This window comes from Bos javanicus, chromosome 28 (genome assembly GCF_032452875.1).
Source record: "Bos javanicus breed banteng chromosome 28, ARS-OSU_banteng_1.0, whole genome shotgun sequence".
NCBI lineage: Eukaryota > Metazoa > Chordata > Mammalia > Artiodactyla > Bovidae > Bos > Bos javanicus.
The window spans coordinates 46070586-46090443 of NC_083895.1; the positions used below are offsets into that span (position 1 = coordinate 46070586).

The window sequence follows — 19858 nt, forward strand, 5'->3', positions numbered from 1 at the left end:
CTGTGGAGAGCAACTGTTCAGCCAACTCTAAAACGTTCCCTAACCTTAGTCCTTCAGCTGCATTCTACCCTGCACGGGTTCCAGCCTTACCTTTGAGCCTTCCTCTTGGTGGCCTCGAGCCACTGTGCTGAATGAATTTTCAGAGAATCCTTGGAAACAGTTTTTCTGAGCAGAGAAGTGTTGAAAGCCTGATGGATTTTAACAAGGAATGGGCTAAGGAAAGAATGGCAGGTGTGTAAAGGGGGAAACATAAACGAACCAAGGAGAAGGCTGTAGAGGAGCGCAAAGAAAGAGGGGAGCACAGAAAATAGCCACGATTTTCTTAAAAGACACTTTACATGATTTACCTTCCCCAAATAAGAACGGGACTTGCGTATATCCCTGTGCTTTGCATATATTTAATGTCTAAGTTAAGGTGGAAACAGAAATGACATCCAGGTAATTTGCCTAAAATATGCTCAATTTAAAAAATTAAGTTTGTATCCTCAAAGACACTTTACTAAATCCTAGCTTATTGTAAAGAGTGGCCTCAAATTTGTTAGCATTTTGAGTATGGTATTTTCAAGGGAAAATACAAGATCAATGCAGAGGCTGGTTTCCATTTTATTTCCTTTGCTGCCCTCTAGTGACCACTCCAGGTAATGTAAATAAATGAAGGCGTCCCGCGTCCCAGAAGGCGGCTTCAGGAACGCAGTGCATCCCGTGTCCTTTGCCCAGGCAGCGCCCTCATTGCCTGGAGTGTTTCTGATTGAGCCTCGGAATCTGATCTGCTGATTTGCACCAGTGTTGACACTTAACTCCTCAAGAGCACGCACTGAACGTGTTTCTGGGCCCACTATAAAGGCAGCAGACCCCTGAAAATGACAAGTGGAATTCAACTAAGCGCAAGCAAATAGCTATGAGGCCATCACGAAGAACAAACCCACCGCTGAACGGACGCACATCTGATTACACTGAAGCTAAATGTTCCCCGTGAGAAACGAGCCTCTTCTATAAGAGTTTGCTGCCGTGTATGTACATTGCAGCTCTTGTTACTGTATCTTTGGGACCAGTTCCTCCAAAGCCTAATTTCTAGGTCAAACAGTAAACCCATATATAAATCTGCTAGATATTGCCCAAATGCCCTCTGTAGAGGTTCCAATATTTTGTATCCTCACCAACAAAATGTGAGTTTGGCTGGTTCTCCTTAGCTTGGCCAGCAGAGCAGCATTCACACTTTTTGATAACACCAATCTGGTGGATAGAAAATGATAGATTCTTGTACTTTTGGTTTGCTTCTGTTTTGACTATTGTTTCAATCAAAGTCTAGTGAGGAAAACAAAACTACACCAAATATTTTAATATAGAAAACTAAATGCAGGTAAAACGTTAAACAAAAATTGGACTAAAAAGGCAAAAAGAAAGCACGAGGAAATAGAGAAAGACTGCAAACTAAATCAGCTATATTAAAACTCTTCATATTTGGAATATATAGAGTGACTTTGGCCTTCAACTGAACCTTGACTTCTCTCCGTGACTCTTGCCCCCAGATCATCATGCTGACCTCTCTCTGACTTACCTGGTCAAACTCTGACACTTAGCCTTTTAATCTCACTGAATTTAGAGGGGTTTCTTATGTGCCACAAGATTGCCTTGAACATAAAGATATGGCTGGGAGGGTTCTCTGAGATCCGAGAAAGATCCTCATCTCAGAAGCTTTGTTTAAGTCAACAAGCCCACCCCCAATCTCTGAATTTTTAAAAATCTGTGCCTGAGAGGTCTCTTGAAAGACTAGAAGGCAGAATGGCACATTAAACAAGCCACTACAATCCTGGCCCAGTTTCTCAAAAACTATGACGTGGAGTCATCAATAGCAATGTATTTTACAACAAAGATAAGACGTAAGAAAAACACAACAAAGTTAATTCATGTATGCTGATGCAAAAACTCTGAATAAAACACTATCAGATTATAACGTTAATAATAAAACAGCACTAGTAACAAAATCCTATTACTTAGTAGGTATACTTTCTAGAATTTATTCAATACATTACCAAGTAAATGGGTCAAAGGAGAAAAATATCAATCACTACCTCATAAAATAATCACAAAAGATTTAATCTTGCTCATATTTAAATTTTGGAGAAGGCAACGGCACCCCACTCCAGTCCTCTTGCCTGGAAAATCCCATGGACGGAGGAGCCTGGTAGGCTGCAGACCATGGGGTCTCGAAGAGTTGGACACGACTGAGCAACTTCACTTTCACTTTTCCCTTTCATGCATTGGAGAAGGAAATGGCAACCCACTCCAGTGTTCTTGCCTGGAGAGTCCCAGGGACAGGGGAGCCTGGTGGGCTGCCGTCTATGGGGTCGCACAGAGTCGGACACGACTGAAGTGACTTAGCAGCAGCAGCAGCATATTTAAATTTTAGACAACACTGCTATGCGTACTTGGTTTTTCTCCAAGGAACACGACCAAGAACTGTATCTCTAGTTTACATCTTTTCTCATCTTTCAGTAGCAAAATTTATGTTTCAAACTGGAGTGGATTATTTTGCACTTATTATGAAAAATGAAGCAAAACTGATTATTTTATCAGATAGGCCCCTGTACTTTATCTAAAACTAACAGAAAGAATTTCTGGGTTATGAGTTTTACTGTAGAACTCTGAATTTAAGAAACAGCTCAATACATTTTTACCTGAAAAAAAAAAAAAAAAAAGGAAAGGAAATGGATAGCCCCTTTCATCTCTAGGGTGGTGAAAAATCCAGGCCCAATCCTGTTTTGTAGTCCCCTCAGCACCTCGAGTTGCATCACAACCCAGGGCCTTATGTGGCACCTGGACTTCAGAGGCGCGTCCTCTAGCCTTCACCACGGCTGTGGGCGGGGTGTTCACTGTCCAGGATGACTCATCTCTTTGGCATCAGGTGAGGTGGCAGTTCCATCCCCTGTGCAATACGGGGTCTTGCTCTTACAGGTGGGTCCTCCGGGTGCCTGTGCACCATGCTGTCACTGGTCGTCACACACACTCTGCATGTAAGAGGGATGCACACCCCTTTCTCCCGTGTCTGAAGAAAGTGTATAGGTCTCAGGACCATTTTCTAATTCCAGGGGTGATGTCAGCAACCCTGGATTTTCGGATCGCTGTGGTGACTGTGGGGATTTAGGACCATCCTCCCTGGATGAGCGTGTTGTCTGGAGGAACAGGGTAAGAAGGGATGCCTCTGGATCACCGCTGCACCAGGCCTGGCCTGTCTCTTACTGGCCCAGGGCCCTGTGCGTACGGGCACTCGGTCATGTCCGACTCTTTGCGACCCCATGGACTGTAGCCCACCAGGCTCCCCTGTCCATGAGATTTCCCAGGCAAGAATACTGGAGTGGGATACCGTTTCTTTCTCTGGGGGGGGCGGGAATCTTCCTGATCCAGGGATCGAACCCATGTCTCTTGCGTCTCCTGCACTGGCAGATTCTTTACCACTAGCAAGGTCCAGAGCCCCACCAGCCAAAAGATTCATATCTGCACCCCCGCCCCCACCCCCTCCAAAGCGTGACTCAGGGACAGAGCACTGCATCACACTGTCCTGACTCTCAGGGACACCAAATGTCAATAAGGCAGTCACTTGCTGTTCTCTGGGCGGATTCTTCTGTGCTGTGCAGCTTCCACTCTGTCGTGTACCCCTACCTCTCACCATGTCAGGCTCTCCACCTCCACCACAGCCAGCCACACACGAGCCTTGAAAAGATAGCTCAGCTGTGGTAAATGGCTAAGTACCATTTTAAATGGCTAAGTGAATTTTAAAATCTGGATTTCTGGTTTCTCTTGAAAATATCAAGATGTGGCGTACCTGGGCCTGATTCTCTGCATGGCAACAACTGAGTCAGGTTATCCTTTCAGACAGGCATGCGCACTTGAGGTTACAGCGCTCTCCTCACCTCACTCGCTTACACTAGCCACCTGACCTCCACAGGCTTCTAGGGTTTCTATTCCTTGAGTGTACATGCCATCCAAGAGCTGTTTCTTCTTCCCTGTACCTGATGAAAATCCTCCCAATTTGAATGGCAATCAGATGGTATATTCATTACCTGTTTTACTTTCACTTAAAAAAATTTTACCTTTTCTACCAGTTTTTGATAGAAATACACATGGCCAGTACTCAACAAGTATTTTATTTTCTCAGCAGAACGACAGCACCTTCCTTCCGTCATGGGGCCTAAATACCGTTTGTAGCATGCATCTTTGTTTTGAAGACATACTCCCACTGCTGGTGAAAAGTTCAAACAAATACTTCCGTCTCCCTTAGGAACTTACTAGATGGTTCTTGTCCTTTATAGCTGTACCTTTCTTTCAAGAGTACTGACTCAGTCAAAATAATATTGAACTCACCTTTAAATCCAAGGGAGTAATACTTTTGCTGCTGACAATTTTAGATCTAATTCAATAGCTTTCCAGCGTCTGAAGACCTGATAAGTCAATCAGTAAAGTCTAAACATGTCTTTTGTAAAAGATAACTGTGATCACTTGTAAGGCATACTTTATTATGCTTTATTGCTTTAAAAAAAAAAATGAAGGCTTGCGGCAGCCCTGCACCGAGTGCTTCTCAGTGCCCTTTCCCGACAGAAGGCGTTCAGTGTTTCTGGGTCATAGTTCGGCAATCCTCGCAACATTTCAAACTTTTCCATTATATCTGTTACATGACAGGTGATGTTTCATGTTACTGCTATGATTCACCAAAAGCTCAGATGATGGTTAGCATTTTCAGCAATAAAGTATTTTTAATTACAGAATTCCATTGTTTTTTAGACATAATGCTATTGCAGTTAATAGACTACAATATAGTGTAAACACAACTTCACTACACACTGGGAAACCAGATGTCCTGTGGCTCACTTTCCTGCGGTATTTGCTTTACTGTGGTGCTCTAAGGCATGCCTGCACTCACACGACACTGTGAATGTCCTATCGGATCAAACTGCTGTTGACAAGGCCATCTTCCACGACTTGGCGCTCAAATACAAGGCTGTGAGGGAGGCAAAGTTCAAGTCTGAGGCAATCAAAGACAGGCAAAACAAGCGATTCTTCCCGGGCCATCTTAGATGCTGCCTCCTCATCCAAGCAACATCCCAGGGGAAAACAAACAGAAGGCAGTGATATGCAAAATACTCTTTAAAAATTTTTATGGATAACTGTCATTAATACAGCAGGATCAGATATGATCAGATATGATTATGAAAGATACAAAAAAAATCAGAAGAATGTTAGCATTTAATAGAAATTAAAACCTGAGCTGAAGGCTGATCAAAATGTTTGATACTTGGCACTGTTCTCATGAAAGATAAGAAACTTGTTTGGTCTTATAAATAAGACAGGTAACTCAGAAAAAGGTAAACTTAGATTTCAAAAAAGCTACAATGCAGTAACACTTGGCTTTTTAAAAACTTCACTATGCTACTGGCAAACATTTACGATAACCAGGGTTATATGAAGCTCTTGAAGGGGGAGGCAGGGAAGCATATAAATTGTAGATTTTTAATTTGCAAGTTGAGATTATTTTGAAGAAATAATTTGGGTTTATTCATTCATTTAGCTCTAAAAGGCTGGCTCAGCTTGTCAGAGCACGAGAGAGAGCTGGAAGAAGTCAAAGACATGAGTATGGACGAACATAAAGCCATCCCAACCTCTAAAGACAGGTGACACAGGGTCACACCATCACAAACGATGCATTCGCAGGGACAGGAGACCTGTGACTGACTCACTGCTCTTTGGCTTCCAGAGTATCACTTACTAAGAATTTGATGAAAAACAGGGAAATTCTCCTCTAATTACTAACTATCTATAAACAGGAGAAACAAACAAAAAAAGCTAACACAAAGTGATGTACTTCACTGACTAAAAATCTGTGAACGTGAATTCATTTTAGTATGCTGAATCTTGAGACATACTTACAAACCAATGGTTAATATACTACAAAACTTTAAAAACATAAAATCTCATCTACGACAAAACTCTAAAACTGATGGAATTAATTTCTCCCTTTCAATTATTCTTTCCAAGGAAAGTCCTGACACTGAGCAGTCACTGGAATTTCTACACTTTTACACGTCATCAAAACATGATTTTTTTTTTTTTTGGTCAAAATGATGCAGGAAGCAATTTTGAATGAGATCAAGGAGCTTATGTTCTCTAGAAACACATTTTCTGGTTTTTGTACTGCAGGTTACATAAAAAATAAGGAAGGGTGGACTCATAATTTCTCTGATCCCAATGTCATTAAACTCCCAATGTCCTCATGCTGGGAAAGGATACAGTATTTAAGTACACTATTAAATTTAAAAAATATCTCCAGTTCTAAAAGAAACACTTTTTATGTTTTGCCCTTTCCTCAGCGGAGCCCAGCCGCTGACCTCCTCCCTTTTCCAGCTTTCCAAGACGACAGCGAGTGTGTTTTTGCCCTAAGGCTTCTGCCTCGGGTTTTCCGGGGCTTCTCCTCTTCGTGCACCTTCGTGTGCTGCCTGAGGTGTGAGCTCTGGCTGAAGCACTTGCCGCATTCACTACACTGGTAGGGCTTCTCCCCAGTGTGGGTTCTCTGATGCTGAATGAGGTGGGAACTCTGGCTGAAGCACCGGCCACACTCATCGCACTGATAGGGTTTCTCTCCAGTGTGAATCCTCTGGTGCTGAATGAGGTTCGAGCTCTGTTTAAACCTCTCTCCACACTCATCGCATCTATAGGGCTTCTCCCCAGTGTGGACGCGGCGATGCTGAATGAGGTTAGAACTCTGAAAGAAGCTTTTCCCACAGTCCGCACACTTGTGGGACTTCTTTCCAGTATGGATCTTCTGGTGTTGGAAAAGAGTCGAGCTCTGACTGAAGCTCTTTTCACATTCAACACATTTATAAGGCTTTTCATCCAAGCCTCTTCTCAGTCTCCTCAAGCTTGAGTCAAATCGGACAGTCATCCCCCATCTCTGCCGCTGCCGGCCAGTTTTGCGCTGGTTCTCATAGACTTTTCCTTGGCTTGAGCTCCGAGATATACCTCCTTTAGGTTTTCCTAACCGCATGGTGAAGAGCCAAATGTATTCTTAAGACAGTCTATGTCCTTCTTCTGAACGAGTGTTCCACTTCCTAGAGCTACACAGCTCAGAATTTTCTGTATAAAAGAAAAAAAAATTATAGATGATTTGTTAATCATTCAACTTTAACACCTCTTCAGCCCATCAAAATTCATGTTTTTAAATTATGAATGTATTCAATATATATATGAAACAAAGATAATGCTATGGAAAATAATGTGCAAAATAATTCTAATAATTGCAGTGAAAGTCGCTCAGTCCTGTCCAACTCTTTGCGACCTCATGGACTATACAGTCCACAGAATTCTCCAGGCCAAAATACTGGAGTGGATAGCTGTTCCCTTCTCCAGGGGATCTTCCCAACTCAGGGATTGAACCCAGGTCTCCCACATTGCAGGCAGATTCTTTACCAGCTGAGCCAGAAGGGAAGCACAATAATTTCAGAGTCTAAACTTAATAAATACAACCAAATTTACCTTTGGAGTTCTTGTCTGTTGGGAAAGGACAAAAATAAGTGATAATATATAATACAAAATTTTGTTGGGCAACAACAAATGAGTATGTAATTCTGAAAGATTAAAAAGTAGAGGCAACATAATATTTTAATGGGAATAAAAAATAGCTCCAAAAGACAATCAAAATTTGGGTAACAGATCATCATTATGTTTTAATATTTGCTCCCATATTAAGCTGATTGTCATTTATGGGTGGCTAATTAGGGTGCCCAAATTAGAAAGAAATGACTAATCATACTACTTTATTAAATATTTGTTTAGCCTTATTTGCTTAGCCATTCTACTTTCACAGCTGTGGAGGACAATTTAGTTCTAACTTTGTAGCATAAATTGTTTTGAATGTTAAGAACTATTCTATAAGGAGTGGAAAGTTTCTGTGAATCTATTCAACAAATACTGGATGAGGAGAATGTCAACAAAGAAATGTTTCATTATTGTTTCTTCTAGATTCCAATGATCCAAGAAAGGACAATTGTTTGAAAGCTTGATACAAGAGGATTTTTTTCTGGGAGGGAAAAATTTCCAAAGAACTTTATTTGACAGTGTAATGAGACAGAATAAAAGGTGGTGGTAAAACACAAGAAGAAGACAAGAAAGTAAGTTTACACATAAAAATAGTGAGGAATTTTAAAAATACCTAAATGCTGCAAGAATCCAAATTTTCAAATAAATTAATTTCATTTAATTACTTACAAGGTTATTTAAAATTGTGGCCACAAACAAGCACAAACTCCAAATAGGTGACAAATGCGGGAGAACCTAAGACTGCAAAGGTAATACTATTATTGGAACTAATTTCCACCTCCTGTGTCAGCAAGTAGACTTTAAAATGGCAATAATCACCTTGGTCTCTGCATACAAGCTTACAAAGGATATAACTGAAAACAAAAATTATTTCACGGTTACTGCTTTTCCTTCATTATATTGTATAACTGAGACTCCAGCCCTGATAGTGCTGAGATTTTAACTGTGTATTTAACAGTTACATCTGCTGTAATTAAGGTAAGTGCCAGAAAGAGAAAACTGCCCACAACTCAAAATTAGAGAGCACTGCTCATTTCTTAACTTGGTAAATATTTGTGGAACATCTATTTCAAGGAGACATCTGTTAGGTACATGATGTTGGTGTTCAAAAATAGCTATAATGGTAATTATATACTGAAAGAAAAACCCATATTTATTTTTCAATACTATAGAAGGCAGTTCTAGTAAGAAACTCTAATTCAGCTGGAACACTACAGACGAGGAAATCATACAGGTAGCCTGTATGGGTCACTGTGGTATCTATTTCATTCTCAGAGCAGGTTTATGGGATTATCTCCATTCTACTTCCATTTCTAAGGAAAGGGTAGGCATACTTTGGCCAGGTTCCCAGCCCCTAGAAGCCTGACCCCAGAACCTGTACTCGCAGGGGCAGAACTGACTGCAACCCCAACTTGCAATACCAAGTCCAGCGCTCCGACCGATGCTCTGCCAAACTCCATGGCAGTCGCGGGCATTAAGCTAAATTTGAGTGAATGGAACTGTTGGCCACGCGAACCAGCCTGGCTGGAATGTGCTTGCTTTCTCGCCAGTACAAACTGGGACGACAGTAAAGCCGCCAGATCATCAGGGGTTAGAAATTTACATGAGTCAACGTCTGTAAATTGCTCAGGACAGCCCTGCGCCACCCAGGCGTTTATTCAATCTGTTTAATCCGGCCACGCGCCTGATGGACGGCGAAAGGAATGCGGCTCAGAAGCCTGGGCCGGTCCTCCTCTGGCCTCAATTCGCCGGGACTCCGGTTAAGGCCTCCGCCCTGCCGAGGCCTCCGACTGCGGGGCCCACCCACCCGCTTCGCCCCCGGCCGCGGGGAGCCCTCGGGGCCTCCCGGGAGCGGAGGCCCGAAGCCGCGCCCCCCACGCCGTTCCCGGGCCGGCGCCGCCCAGCCGCGGCCAGCTCGCGCCCCTGCGGGCTCGGCCCACTCACCGCCGCCGCCCTCGCTCGCTTGCCCCGAGCCCTTCGCGCTGCCGGAAGTGCAGGCCGCGCGGTTAGTCTGCGCCACGCGGTCGCTCTAGGATCTTGGCGGAGTGGCCCTCTATGGTCCCGAGCCCACCGGAAAAAACCGCTCTTCGTTCCTTCCTGTCCTTTTGTTTTCGTCTCGTATCCCTCGAAAGGCGTCGTGTGGCCTCCCAGGAGCGCAAGACCTGTGGCTGTCTCCCTTTGTGGTGGAGGAGCCACCAACAGGCCGGGAGCTGCAGCCAGAGTATCAGGGCTTTTGGACTCAACACCAGCCCGTTCGACCCTGAGACTTCCTTGCACAAATAGTAATTACTGATTATATGGAGGTACTTCTGGAGAGCCTAAACTATTCCTGATACTTATGAGTCACCTTATTTAATTATTCCAAAAACCCCCTACAAAATGGGAACGATCATACTCTTCTTAAATTTTTTTTCCTTAAATGGTTTTATTGGAGTATGCTGCTGCTAAGTCGCTTCAGTCATGTCCGACTCTGTGCGACCCCGCAGACGGCAGCCCACCAGGCTCCCCCGTCCCTGGGATTCTCCAGGCAAGAACACTGGAGTGGTGTGCCATTGCCTTCTCCAATGCATGAAAGTGAAATCAGTCGTGTCCGGCTCTTAAGAGACCCCTGGACTGCAGCCTACAAGGCTCCTCCCTCCATGGGATTTTCCAGGCAAGAGTACTGGAGTGGGGTGCCATTGTCTTCTCCTTATTGGAGTATAGTTGCTTTTTTGGAGGCTTCCCCGATGGTTCAGCGGGTAAAGAATCCGCCTGCAAAGCAGGAGACATAAGAGATGCGGGTTCAATCCCTGGGTCGGGAAGATCCCCCTGGATGAGAAAATGGCAACCCACTTAAGTATTCTTGCCTGGAAAATCCCATGGACAGAGGAGCCTGGCGGACTACAGTCCCTGGGGAAATGCAGAGTCAGACACGACTGAGGGACTAAGCACACACACGTAGCTGCTTTACAGTGTCGTGTTAATTGATCACTCATTTTACAGTTAAGGAAACCAGGGCTTAGATTAGCAGTTTGCTCAAGTTGAGACAGCATGTAAGTGGATGGCCACATATTGCAATGTGTCTTTTTGGCTCCAAGTCTGGTGATTTTCAACACACCACGTGTTTTTCTTTAGTAATGACCTCTCCTGGTTTTCATCTCTTGCAGCCAATCGCCTTCTTGTCCCACCTAGCCTGTGCTGGGTCACCTGATCCCTCCTCTTCTTCCTGGGCCCTCCTTTGCCTACAGAACACCTCCAATCTAATGGCTTCAGATACTATCTGTATGTGCTCAAGACTCTTGAACTTGTAACTCCAGTCTGAAGTTGGGATGCAGGTATTACTGAGCTCCAGACTTGTATAAAGTTATTCAATGCCCATCTGCATGTGTGGTATACCCCCAGATGAACTTACTGTATTCACCGAACATGTTACTTCAGCAGTCTTCATCCTGACAGTTGATGGCAACTCCAACTTTCCAGTTTCTCAGGTCAAAAATCTTGATGTCACTGTTGTCTTTTTTTTTTTACCCCAAACCCAATTCCAAGCCATCTATAATTCTGTTGGCTCAATCTTCAAAATATATCCCGAATTGAACCACTTTCAACACCTCCACTGCTATTAATGCCACCAGGCTGCTGTTACCTCCTATCTGGATTATTGCATTGGCTTCCTCTCTGGTCTTCCTACATCTACTCACAGCCCCAGAGTGGTCCCCTGAAAAACAACTCAGATTATGTCATTCATTTTGTTCAAAATCCTCCAAAGGCTTCCTAAATTCTCAAAAGACTGCTCTTATTAGAGCAAAAGCTCCCCATGTTTCCAGAACAAGAGCTCATAACGTCACAGGGGCACCAAAGCTGTCATGATCTATCTCCTGTTCTTTGTCATATCTGTAGTGCTCAGAACAGTGCTCAGAAGGTAGCAGGCACTCAGCAAATATTTGCTGAATGAATGAATTTATAAGATTTCTCATTGCTCACAAAGTGCTTTTACATCTGTTCTCTGGTCATTCATCTTTATGTTTCTTAAAGTTTCTTACAGTCTCATGAAGCGGGATCCTAGTATCTGTCTTAAAGAGCAATAAAATAAGGCTGAGAGGGAAACTTGCCTGGAATACGTAGTGGGTTGATGGCCGAAGCAAGACTAGATCAAAGGTTCAGATGGAGCCTTCTGCTCTGCAGATGGCAAAGCATGAAACTGTCCTGGACAGGGACTATCAACTCAGTAATCTAGATGACAGCCAGACTGTTAAGATTAAATAAGATAATGTAAGGCACTCAGCACAATGCCTAACACATAGGAAATATGAGGCATGGTTTGTTGTTGCTGAGTTGCAAAGTTTGTGACCCCATGGACTGGAGCATGCCAGGCATTGTTATTTTACTGTTAAATTATTACTACAAGTGGTTCTAGTGGCTGGATGGGAGTAGGGTATGGGACAGTGGACAAAGATAGTTTACGTAAAGTTTCAAGAACAAAAGTGACCTGCTAGGACTGTTTGCTTTATGTGCATTAAAATAGTAAAAATTTATTCAAAAAATTTTACTAGTAAGAGAAGCGTTACTCGCTCAGTTGTATCCGACTCTTCTGCGACTCCATGGACTGTATCCTGCCAGGCTGCTCTGTCCATGGAATTCCCCAGGAAAGAATACTAGAGTGAGTTGCCATGTCCTTCTCCAGGGATCTTCTCAACCCAGGGATCGAACCCAGGCCTCCTGCATTGCAGACAGATTCTTTACCGTTTGAGCTACCTGGGAAGCCCAGTTAAAACTACACTTCCCACGTAAAGGTGGATTATCCCTTTTGCCTGTACCTAAAAACAACTGGGCCAGCTACAGAAGGCCCAGAGATGTGTCAATGAGAGGAGTAGAAAAGTGGATGAAGAAAGATGAATCTTAAAAAGGAGAGAACAGAAGTCAGGAAATAAAGGGCTGTGGGTAGCCAAGAGTGAACAGAGTAGGAGGTGAGGATGGAGAGAGGCAAGAGATAGAAAAGGATATGGGTTGGAGAGGAGGGGACGGAGTAAAGAAGAAAGAGAAGAAGAGAGAGAAAGCAGGCAAGGTTTTATGCTCTCGATTTGTCAGTATGATAATAGCCAACACCTACTGAGTGCTTACTAGGTTCCAGGTGCTGTTGGAAGCACTGGCAGTGCCTCATTCTGTATCCCTGTGGTGTGATTGTTCCTGAGCATTTGCTCCACCCTTCTTGAGTTTTACATCCCTGCTTAAAGCGGTGTGACTTTCATTGTCTCCTAGTGAATGACTGTCCATTCCACTGATATTAACTTTATATGAGTAGCACTGGCCAGCTGCACGTGTGTGGATGCAACGTAGAGCCCGTTCCAGAAGGAGCTGGGGTCACTGTGTCTCTGCCACCACTCTTTTTTCCCTCTGCCTCAAGAATAACATGTCCCAAGTAGTGGCTGCTCCAGGATGAGAAGACGTGTGGAGCGGAGCCACGCGAGCACACTTGGCAGCCACGTGCAGTCACGTGAACAGGCCAGAGAAATAGACGCTCTTGTTGTAACCACAGTGTTTGTTGTTACTTGTTACTACAGCAAAGCTCATACACCTTCCACAACCTTAAGGGATAAGAGTTGTTATAGCCCTGTAACAGTGGGAAAAGGGGGCGTGTAGCTTGCCTACAGCCACATGTTCACGAGTGCAGACACTTTGGCCTCAGAGCCCATGCTCTTCGCCCCTACCTAGTAGTATCTGTCAAATAGAATTCCAGGTCACTTTTAAACAGAATAAATGATTAAAATTGATCACACTGGATATTACAGATCCAGTGTAAATATTTACAGATCTAGGGGATCTTCCCAACCCAGGGATTGAACCCAGGTCTCCTGCACTGCAGGCAGATTCTTTACCAGCTAAGCCACAAGGAAAGCCCGGATATTTACAAAGCAGAAAGGAAAAAGGCGGGGAAGGGAGAGGGAAGACCGTACAGTCAGGGCCGCAGAGATGGGCTGTGTTGTCCTAACAGCACATCTTTCTGAGAAAACTGGGTCAAGACAGGCCAGCTCTCTGAATGGTTAGGGCTTCTGTGCGAAACTGCTCACAGCAGGGGCCAGAGTGTCCCTGGGCCCAGTTGTATCTGAAGGGCTCATTCCAGGAAGAAGAGGCTTCTGGGCTGAGAACAGTCTTGTTTTTTAGTATAATTGCTATACAGTGTTGTGTCACAGACAGAACCGTCTTGGCAAGGCAGCTTCTTTTTACTCTAGTTCTGTCCCTTGCAGACAGAGACACACCCCAGAAAGCACGGCCTCAACAGGGAGCGCTACTGCCTGGGGTCTGCCTTGGCAACAATGCAAAGGAGGCCGGTCACACGTGTGGCCCAGGGACCAAGTGTGGGAACAGGGGCCGTCTCTCTTCCACGAAGGGCCCCTGAACAATGGTTCTGCCCTCCAAGCCTGAGACTTTGCTTTCTGTTTCCTTTGGGTTCTCTGGGAAAGGAAACTCTGGGAATTCCCATTCCTGAGTTTGCAGAAAACATCTCTGTTAAAAGCCCAGCCAGGAGGGAGCAGAGTCCAAGGGCCGATCAGCAGCTGGCTTTCTCCCAGATAATCACAGCTCCTGGGGCCTGAAGACAGCGTGTGCACTTGCTGTTTTTACATTTGGAAAGGCTAGCGTCTGACCGCCTTTCCTGGGAGGGAGGAGCAGGGCGCCTGACAAACATACCCCACTGCTGCCTGCGGCTCTGGGCACCCGCTGCCCTGCAGCTGTGGGCACCTAATACCTGTGGCTCTGGGCACCCGCTGCCCTGCAGCTCTGGGCACCCGCTGTCTGCGGCTCTGGGCACCCGCTGCCCTGCAGCTGTGGGCACCTGGATCCTGCCCACACGGCACGTTTCGTATTGCGAGCTTCTCCACAATCACCTGATCTGACAGGCTAAGCCTCGTGCTTCGTTTCCCTAGGACTAAGGGGCCAGGTGTGTCCTTGGTGAACCAATGGCTTTGTTTTAACAGTGGGAAGGTCTTTAATCCATCTTCTGGTAAACATTCTAAGCGGGTAGCAAATGGTTATCACCACAGGAAAAACAAGCCTTTTTTTTTTTTTTTAATTCCCTCTGCTCATTTGCTCTGGGCAAATTACCCTGTTTTTCCTGAGTTCAGATCTTTTGCAATCATGTTGATTTTATCTTGTGTTTATTACTTTCCCTGGTTCCTGGGGTCTGACCTGGGAAGACCGTCCTGATCTAGGAGAGGACGCTCATCACCGCAATCTTCACCTTACCTTTGGATACATTTTGTACCTGAGATACTAGTGAGTGAAGCAGGGTGTGACAAACTCTCTGAAAGCTCTAGGAGAGAGCACACGGAACTCCCACACAAGCCAGCAGGAAACTGCAGAGCCTAGGAGAAAATCTGGAATTGTGGTGTCCTGGTGAGCTGAATTAGCATCTTTTCAAATTGCCTCTGAAAAGCAAGTATCGTTGATAGAAAGCTTTGTAATCCTCAGATGGTCGTAGAAGTATGTATAGGCATACTTCGTTTTATTGTTCTTTGCAGACACTGCATTTTTTTTAAATTGAAGGTTTGTGGCAACCTTGCATTGAATAAGTCTATTGTGCCATTTTTCCAATAGCCTTTGCTCAATTCCCTGGTGGCTCAGACGGTGAAGTGTCTGCCTACAATGCGGGAGACCTGGGTTTGATCCCTGGGTCAGGAAGATGCCCTGGAGAAGGAAATGGCAATCCACTCCAATACTATTGCCTGGAAAATCCCATGGACAGAGGAGCCTGGTAGGACCCAGTCCATGGGGTCCCAAAGAGACGGACGCGACTGAGCGACTTCACTTTCCTCACTTCATATCTCTGTGTCACATTCTCAGAGTGTGTAATTCTCACTGCGTGGTAATGTGTGGTAATTCTCACTGCGGACAAAAAAATGTTGCATGTTGCCAGCCATTTCTGTAAACAAGAAATGTTGCCAGCTATCAAGCCATCAGTCACTGCAGCTGCTCCAAGGGTGTACCCCAAGGGGAATTCAGGATAGAGAAAAACAGGATACTGGCCCTCCACAGTTAAGATGCGTATCTAAGGAGTAATTTTAATGAAACCAGACTCTTGTATCTTCCATGCACAAAGGGCAGTAAAATCATTAACTTGAGATGTCTGTTTTTTTGTGATTAGCGTTAATCTTTTGATGTTTGATTACATGTTTTTTTGTTCTGTTTTTAAGCAAAAACTTCATATCTTGTTTCCTCCCTTAACTCTTTGGAACAGTTCTTCAGAGCCGTCTAACAGGCTCTCCCATGGGGTTTGGTCCTCGGTAAGTTCCCCAAATAAAACATAACTCAGGAAGGGGGTTCAAGAGAGAGGGGACATATGTAAATCAATGCCAATTCCTGTTGATGTGTGGCAGAAATCATCACAGTATTGTAAAGTAATTATCCTCTAATTTAAAAAGAACTCGCAAATTTTAGCCTTTTTTTTTATTCAGTTGACATCGCAATTTTCAAGCCTGTCATTATTGTGTTTATAACAGTGATCTATGATCAATAATCTTTGATATCACTGTTGCAAAAGATTATGCCAAAGGCTCTGAGAATGGTTAGCAGTTCTTAGCAATAAAGTATTTTAAAATTAAGGTATGTGCATTGTTTTTTAGACACAATGCTATTGTACACTTCATAGGTGATAGTGGGGCTTAAACTCAACTTTGATATGCAGGGAAACCAAGTTGTGTGACTCACTTTATTGTGATCTTTGCTTTATTGCAGTGCTCTGGAACCAAATCTGCAATATCTCTGAGGTATGTCTGTACATTTTCCCCTTGTTAGAGATGTCTTAGCTATGTTATTCAGAAGTTAGCTTTGCTAACTTTTCTATTTCACAAGTGGCCCTTATCAAGACAGGCCTTAAATGAAGTAATATTGTAACAGCTGAAAAGAAAAAACAAAACCAACCAACCAACCAAATCCTCAAAACTGGGGAATGTTTACAGAAGGTTTCTTCATCTGACGGCTTTTCATGTGTCAGGCCCTGTCTGCTCTAAGGTTAGCGGGCGTCTTCAGGCTGGAATGTCTCCCACTCTGTCTTAGGCCAGTTGGGCTCAGCCTTGGGCTCCTTCCAGGGAGCGTCACCATCTCTGCTCTGCAGATCCCCTGGCCCTCCAGGGTGTGTGGCCTGGTCTCCCAGGTAGGAGGCCTCTGAATGCAGGCTACAGCAAGACTGTCTTTGTCCCTTTGGAGCTGAGCTGGTCTGGCACCAGGCAGTGGCCCCTCGATTGCTGCTGAACGATGGTCAGCCGTTGTCCTTGACCTGAGCTTATAATATGGTCTGGGAGGCTGGTGGTGGCTTTATTCACCGTGTCTGACTCTTGTGACCCATGGACTGCAGCCTGCCAGGCTCCTCCGTCCATGGGATTTTCTAGGCAAGAGTACCAGCGTGGGTTGCCATTTCCTTCTCCAGGGGATCTTCCCAACCCAAGGACTGAACCCAGGTCTCCTGCACTGCAGGCAGATTCTTTATCGTCTGAGCCACCAGGGAAGCCCTCTGGGTAGCTATTTCACTATTTTACTGGGAAACCCTGTTTGACCAGCTCTCTACCATCTCCTAGACCCTGTTGCCTCTCCCTGAGCCCCAGAAGATTCTTGAGGTGCTCCTGATGCTGAAACTCTGCAATTCGGGGCGACCCTAATGCTTACTGTCCAGGCTGCCCAGACCTCCTCCTCTGAGCCCTACGGCTGTCACTGTCCTCAGGCCCCACACCAATCCCAAGGATGTGCCTGGAAAAGAAGGAGTCACGTCAGCGTCAAGAGCGGTGGGCTGCGTTCAGCGTTAGCTCCTCTACCAAACTTGGCGACGCGTTCTGTAGGACAAGAGTTTCAGAGGTCAAAGCAGAGGGTCAGGGTGGGCACACACAAGCGAAAAAAAGAGCTTGGACCTAACTCCTTTGGTTCCACATGGCAACACCTTTATTGAGTACCTCGGAAACTCTGCTGACAAAGGAGACGGGAAACTGCGGCAGACCTCCCCTGGGCACCTCTGCACCTGCCTCTGTGAGCTCGGCGCCAGGTCAGGACAGTCCTGGTGTGGGGCTCACCCTGAACAGTGGGCTCAGCGGCATAGCTGCTCCCACGCTCTGCTCTTCATGGGTGCCGGTGAGGAGCTGCTGACTGAGGCAGAGCTGGAATCTCACTCAGGCTGACTTTCTGGCTTTGGGAGACTTTATAGTTTTCCCCTTTAAATCCACACTCCATGGGCCCCACGGGGAGAATCTGGTCTCGTTTGCTCTGTTTTGGACAAACACCTCACACAACTGCTGTAAACTGTTGCATAATTTTTGCAAAGGCCTTCTTGTTCATTCTAGAATGTTTCCATCAACTGGCAGGCCCAAATTGTTCTGGATTTGGCCCCAGAGGATTCAAAGCCCTTTCTCCTCAAACCGTTTTTCCCGGTGGTGGCCCTTTGATGGGAAGTATTGACGCACACCCAGAGAGGGCGGGAGGCATTCAAGTGTCCGAGGAGAGTGACGGGCGAAGCGCGGCCTCCCCAGGCCGCTGCCGGCAGTCCCTAGACAGCTCCTGGCCTCTCACCCGCCCTGGAAGCATCCTTTCAAGGTCATGTGGGTCACCTCCTTAATGTGATACGATTGGCATGTTTCTTTCAGCGAGCTCCCTATAAGAGTCACTTCAGGTGTTGCTGGGAAGTGCAGGGTGAGTGCCGCCGAGAGAAGAGGGGCCGCTGGTGCGCTTATTCTTGGTCTGACCTCTGCCGGCAGGGCACTGAGCTGTGCGAGGCTCATGGAGCGACATGAGAGGCTTGAGGACATCAGAGGCTTTACCTGGCACGCCACGGCACAGTGACAGCTGGGAGCACTGCACATCCCATTCCCGATGGCAGTTCTTGCTCTTCCCAGCAGTTTCTGAGCGGCGGCATGAGGCGAGGGTGGACAGGGTCCAGTGGTCCACGTGTTTCATGAGGATAATGGCTGGTGGTTCTGCAGTAACTCTGGGCCAGGCACTGGGAAAGCAGATGGAGCCCACACCCTAGAAGCAAGACCATGTTCTGCTCCCCTGATTTGGAGAGGTATGGCATGAACAGGACTGGCCATGCCATCTAGCTCCTTAACTTGGCTCATGTCACAGCTTCAGGGCTGCTCACAGCCCAGGCCCACCTCACATGCAGACCCCACCCAGCAAGTTCCTGGGTCCTCAGGCTTAGGACTGGGCCCCTGAGTGCTCAGCTTGGAGCCAAGGGCCAGGGCCATGGGACTCATGCTAGCTAGGCAGGGGGACAGGCAGAAGCGCAGATGCTAGATTCCTCGGCTGTGTGACCAATCTGGGTGACCCGTCAGGGCCTGGTCACTGGCTCTCAGTGGGCACTGGCTGCTGGGGGCTTCGGAAGGGGCAGGTGCTGGTGGGCTACTTGGCTTCCACCAGCTGCTCCAGGCGCTGTAACATTGTCAGACGCAGGGCTTGGAACCTGGAGGGAGACACAGCCGAGAGGATTCACTGGTACCAGAGGGGACAGGGAGCGAGGAGCACAGCAAAGGAGCCCAGAGATGCTGGGCCTGGAGACCCATGGCTCCTGACCGGCTGATTAGTGGCCAAGAAGGAAGAGCCAGGACCCACATCCTGCGAGGCCACTGGCTTCGGGGAGTAGTCAAACAGGGCTGCAGACTCTGTCAAGCTTCACAGGAGAATGCTCCTTCTATTCCAAAGAGTCTCCAGTACGGACAGGAGTGTGCTGGATTAGACGGGGCGGCAGAGCGGGGTCAGGAAGCCTGCGTCGGAGCCTGGCTCCACAATCACGTGGTGAGACTCCTTCCTCATCCCGGGCTGCTCTGCCCTCTCTGTGCACCGAGCAGACCTAGACCAGGTGACCCCCAGGTCCCTTCTTGCTACAGTGACACGGTTCCCCCCGATGAGGTCTCCGCTGGCTGCCTGAGTGGGGCCTGACTGTACACACAGAAGCCTTTTAAAGAGACATTCAGCCAAAAGCCAGGATTTACACAGTCCCCCGACCGCAGACTCTCACGGTGAGCGGCCTCCCTCCTTCCCTTCCTAAGAGGGACTCTGGGACCGAGTTTCCCTTGCAGAGGGAGACACAGACCATCGGGGTTTGTGACTGACCTCACACAGCCAGGCCCTGCCAGAGCATCCCCCAGGAGCAGCAGGTGACACCCACTCACCTGCCCATTGAACTGGTCCCCTGTACTTGCCACCATCAGTGGGTACAGGCAGTCCTAACAACCGCTGATTTGGGGCAGGCTCAGCGCTCCTGCTAGCGTGAACGGGCACTTTTCAGACCAGGCTGAATGCGCACAGGCAGGCCCCCTTG

General features: G+C 46.4%; 2 protein-coding genes across 5 annotated transcripts in view; both read right to left on the minus strand.

Moving 5' to 3' along the window:
* Nucleotides 1-4493: 4493 nt before the first annotated feature.
* On the minus strand, nucleotides 4494-9620 carry ZNF22 (zinc finger protein 22). Of its 2 annotated transcripts, none has more exons than XM_061405742.1 (2): nucleotides 9532-9620; nucleotides 4494-7125 (listed from the first exon to the last, which is right to left on the minus strand). In XM_061405742.1, the coding sequence occupies exon 2, from the start codon at nucleotides 7034-7036 to the stop codon at nucleotides 6359-6361; it is 678 nt and encodes a 225-aa protein (XP_061261726.1). In that variant the 5' UTR covers nucleotides 7037-7125; nucleotides 9532-9620; the 3' UTR covers nucleotides 4494-6358. The 2 variants fall into 2 exon arrangements, with proteins under 2 accessions (XP_061261726.1, XP_061261727.1); XM_061405743.1 differs by lacking the exon at nucleotides 9532-9620 and adding an exon at nucleotides 8257-8675.
* A 7847-nt stretch (nucleotides 9621-17467) lies between these two features.
* RASSF4 (Ras association domain family member 4) overlaps nucleotides 17468-19858 on the minus strand; it is a 33850-nt gene continuing 31459 nt past the window's right edge. For all 3 annotated transcript variants that reach the window (XM_061405741.1, XM_061405738.1, XM_061405739.1), the window contains one exon: nucleotides 17468-19000. In XM_061405741.1, coding sequence (XP_061261725.1) covers nucleotides 18890-19000 — 111 coding nt within the window. In that variant the 3' untranslated portion in view covers nucleotides 17468-18889. The remainder of the gene's footprint in view (nucleotides 19001-19858) is intronic.

Excerpts from the sequence above, each read along its gene's own strand:
- ZNF22 (XM_061405742.1), bottom strand. The coding sequence starts at position 7,036 with ATGCGGTTAGGAAAACCTAAAGGAGGTATATCTCGGAGCTCAAGCCAA.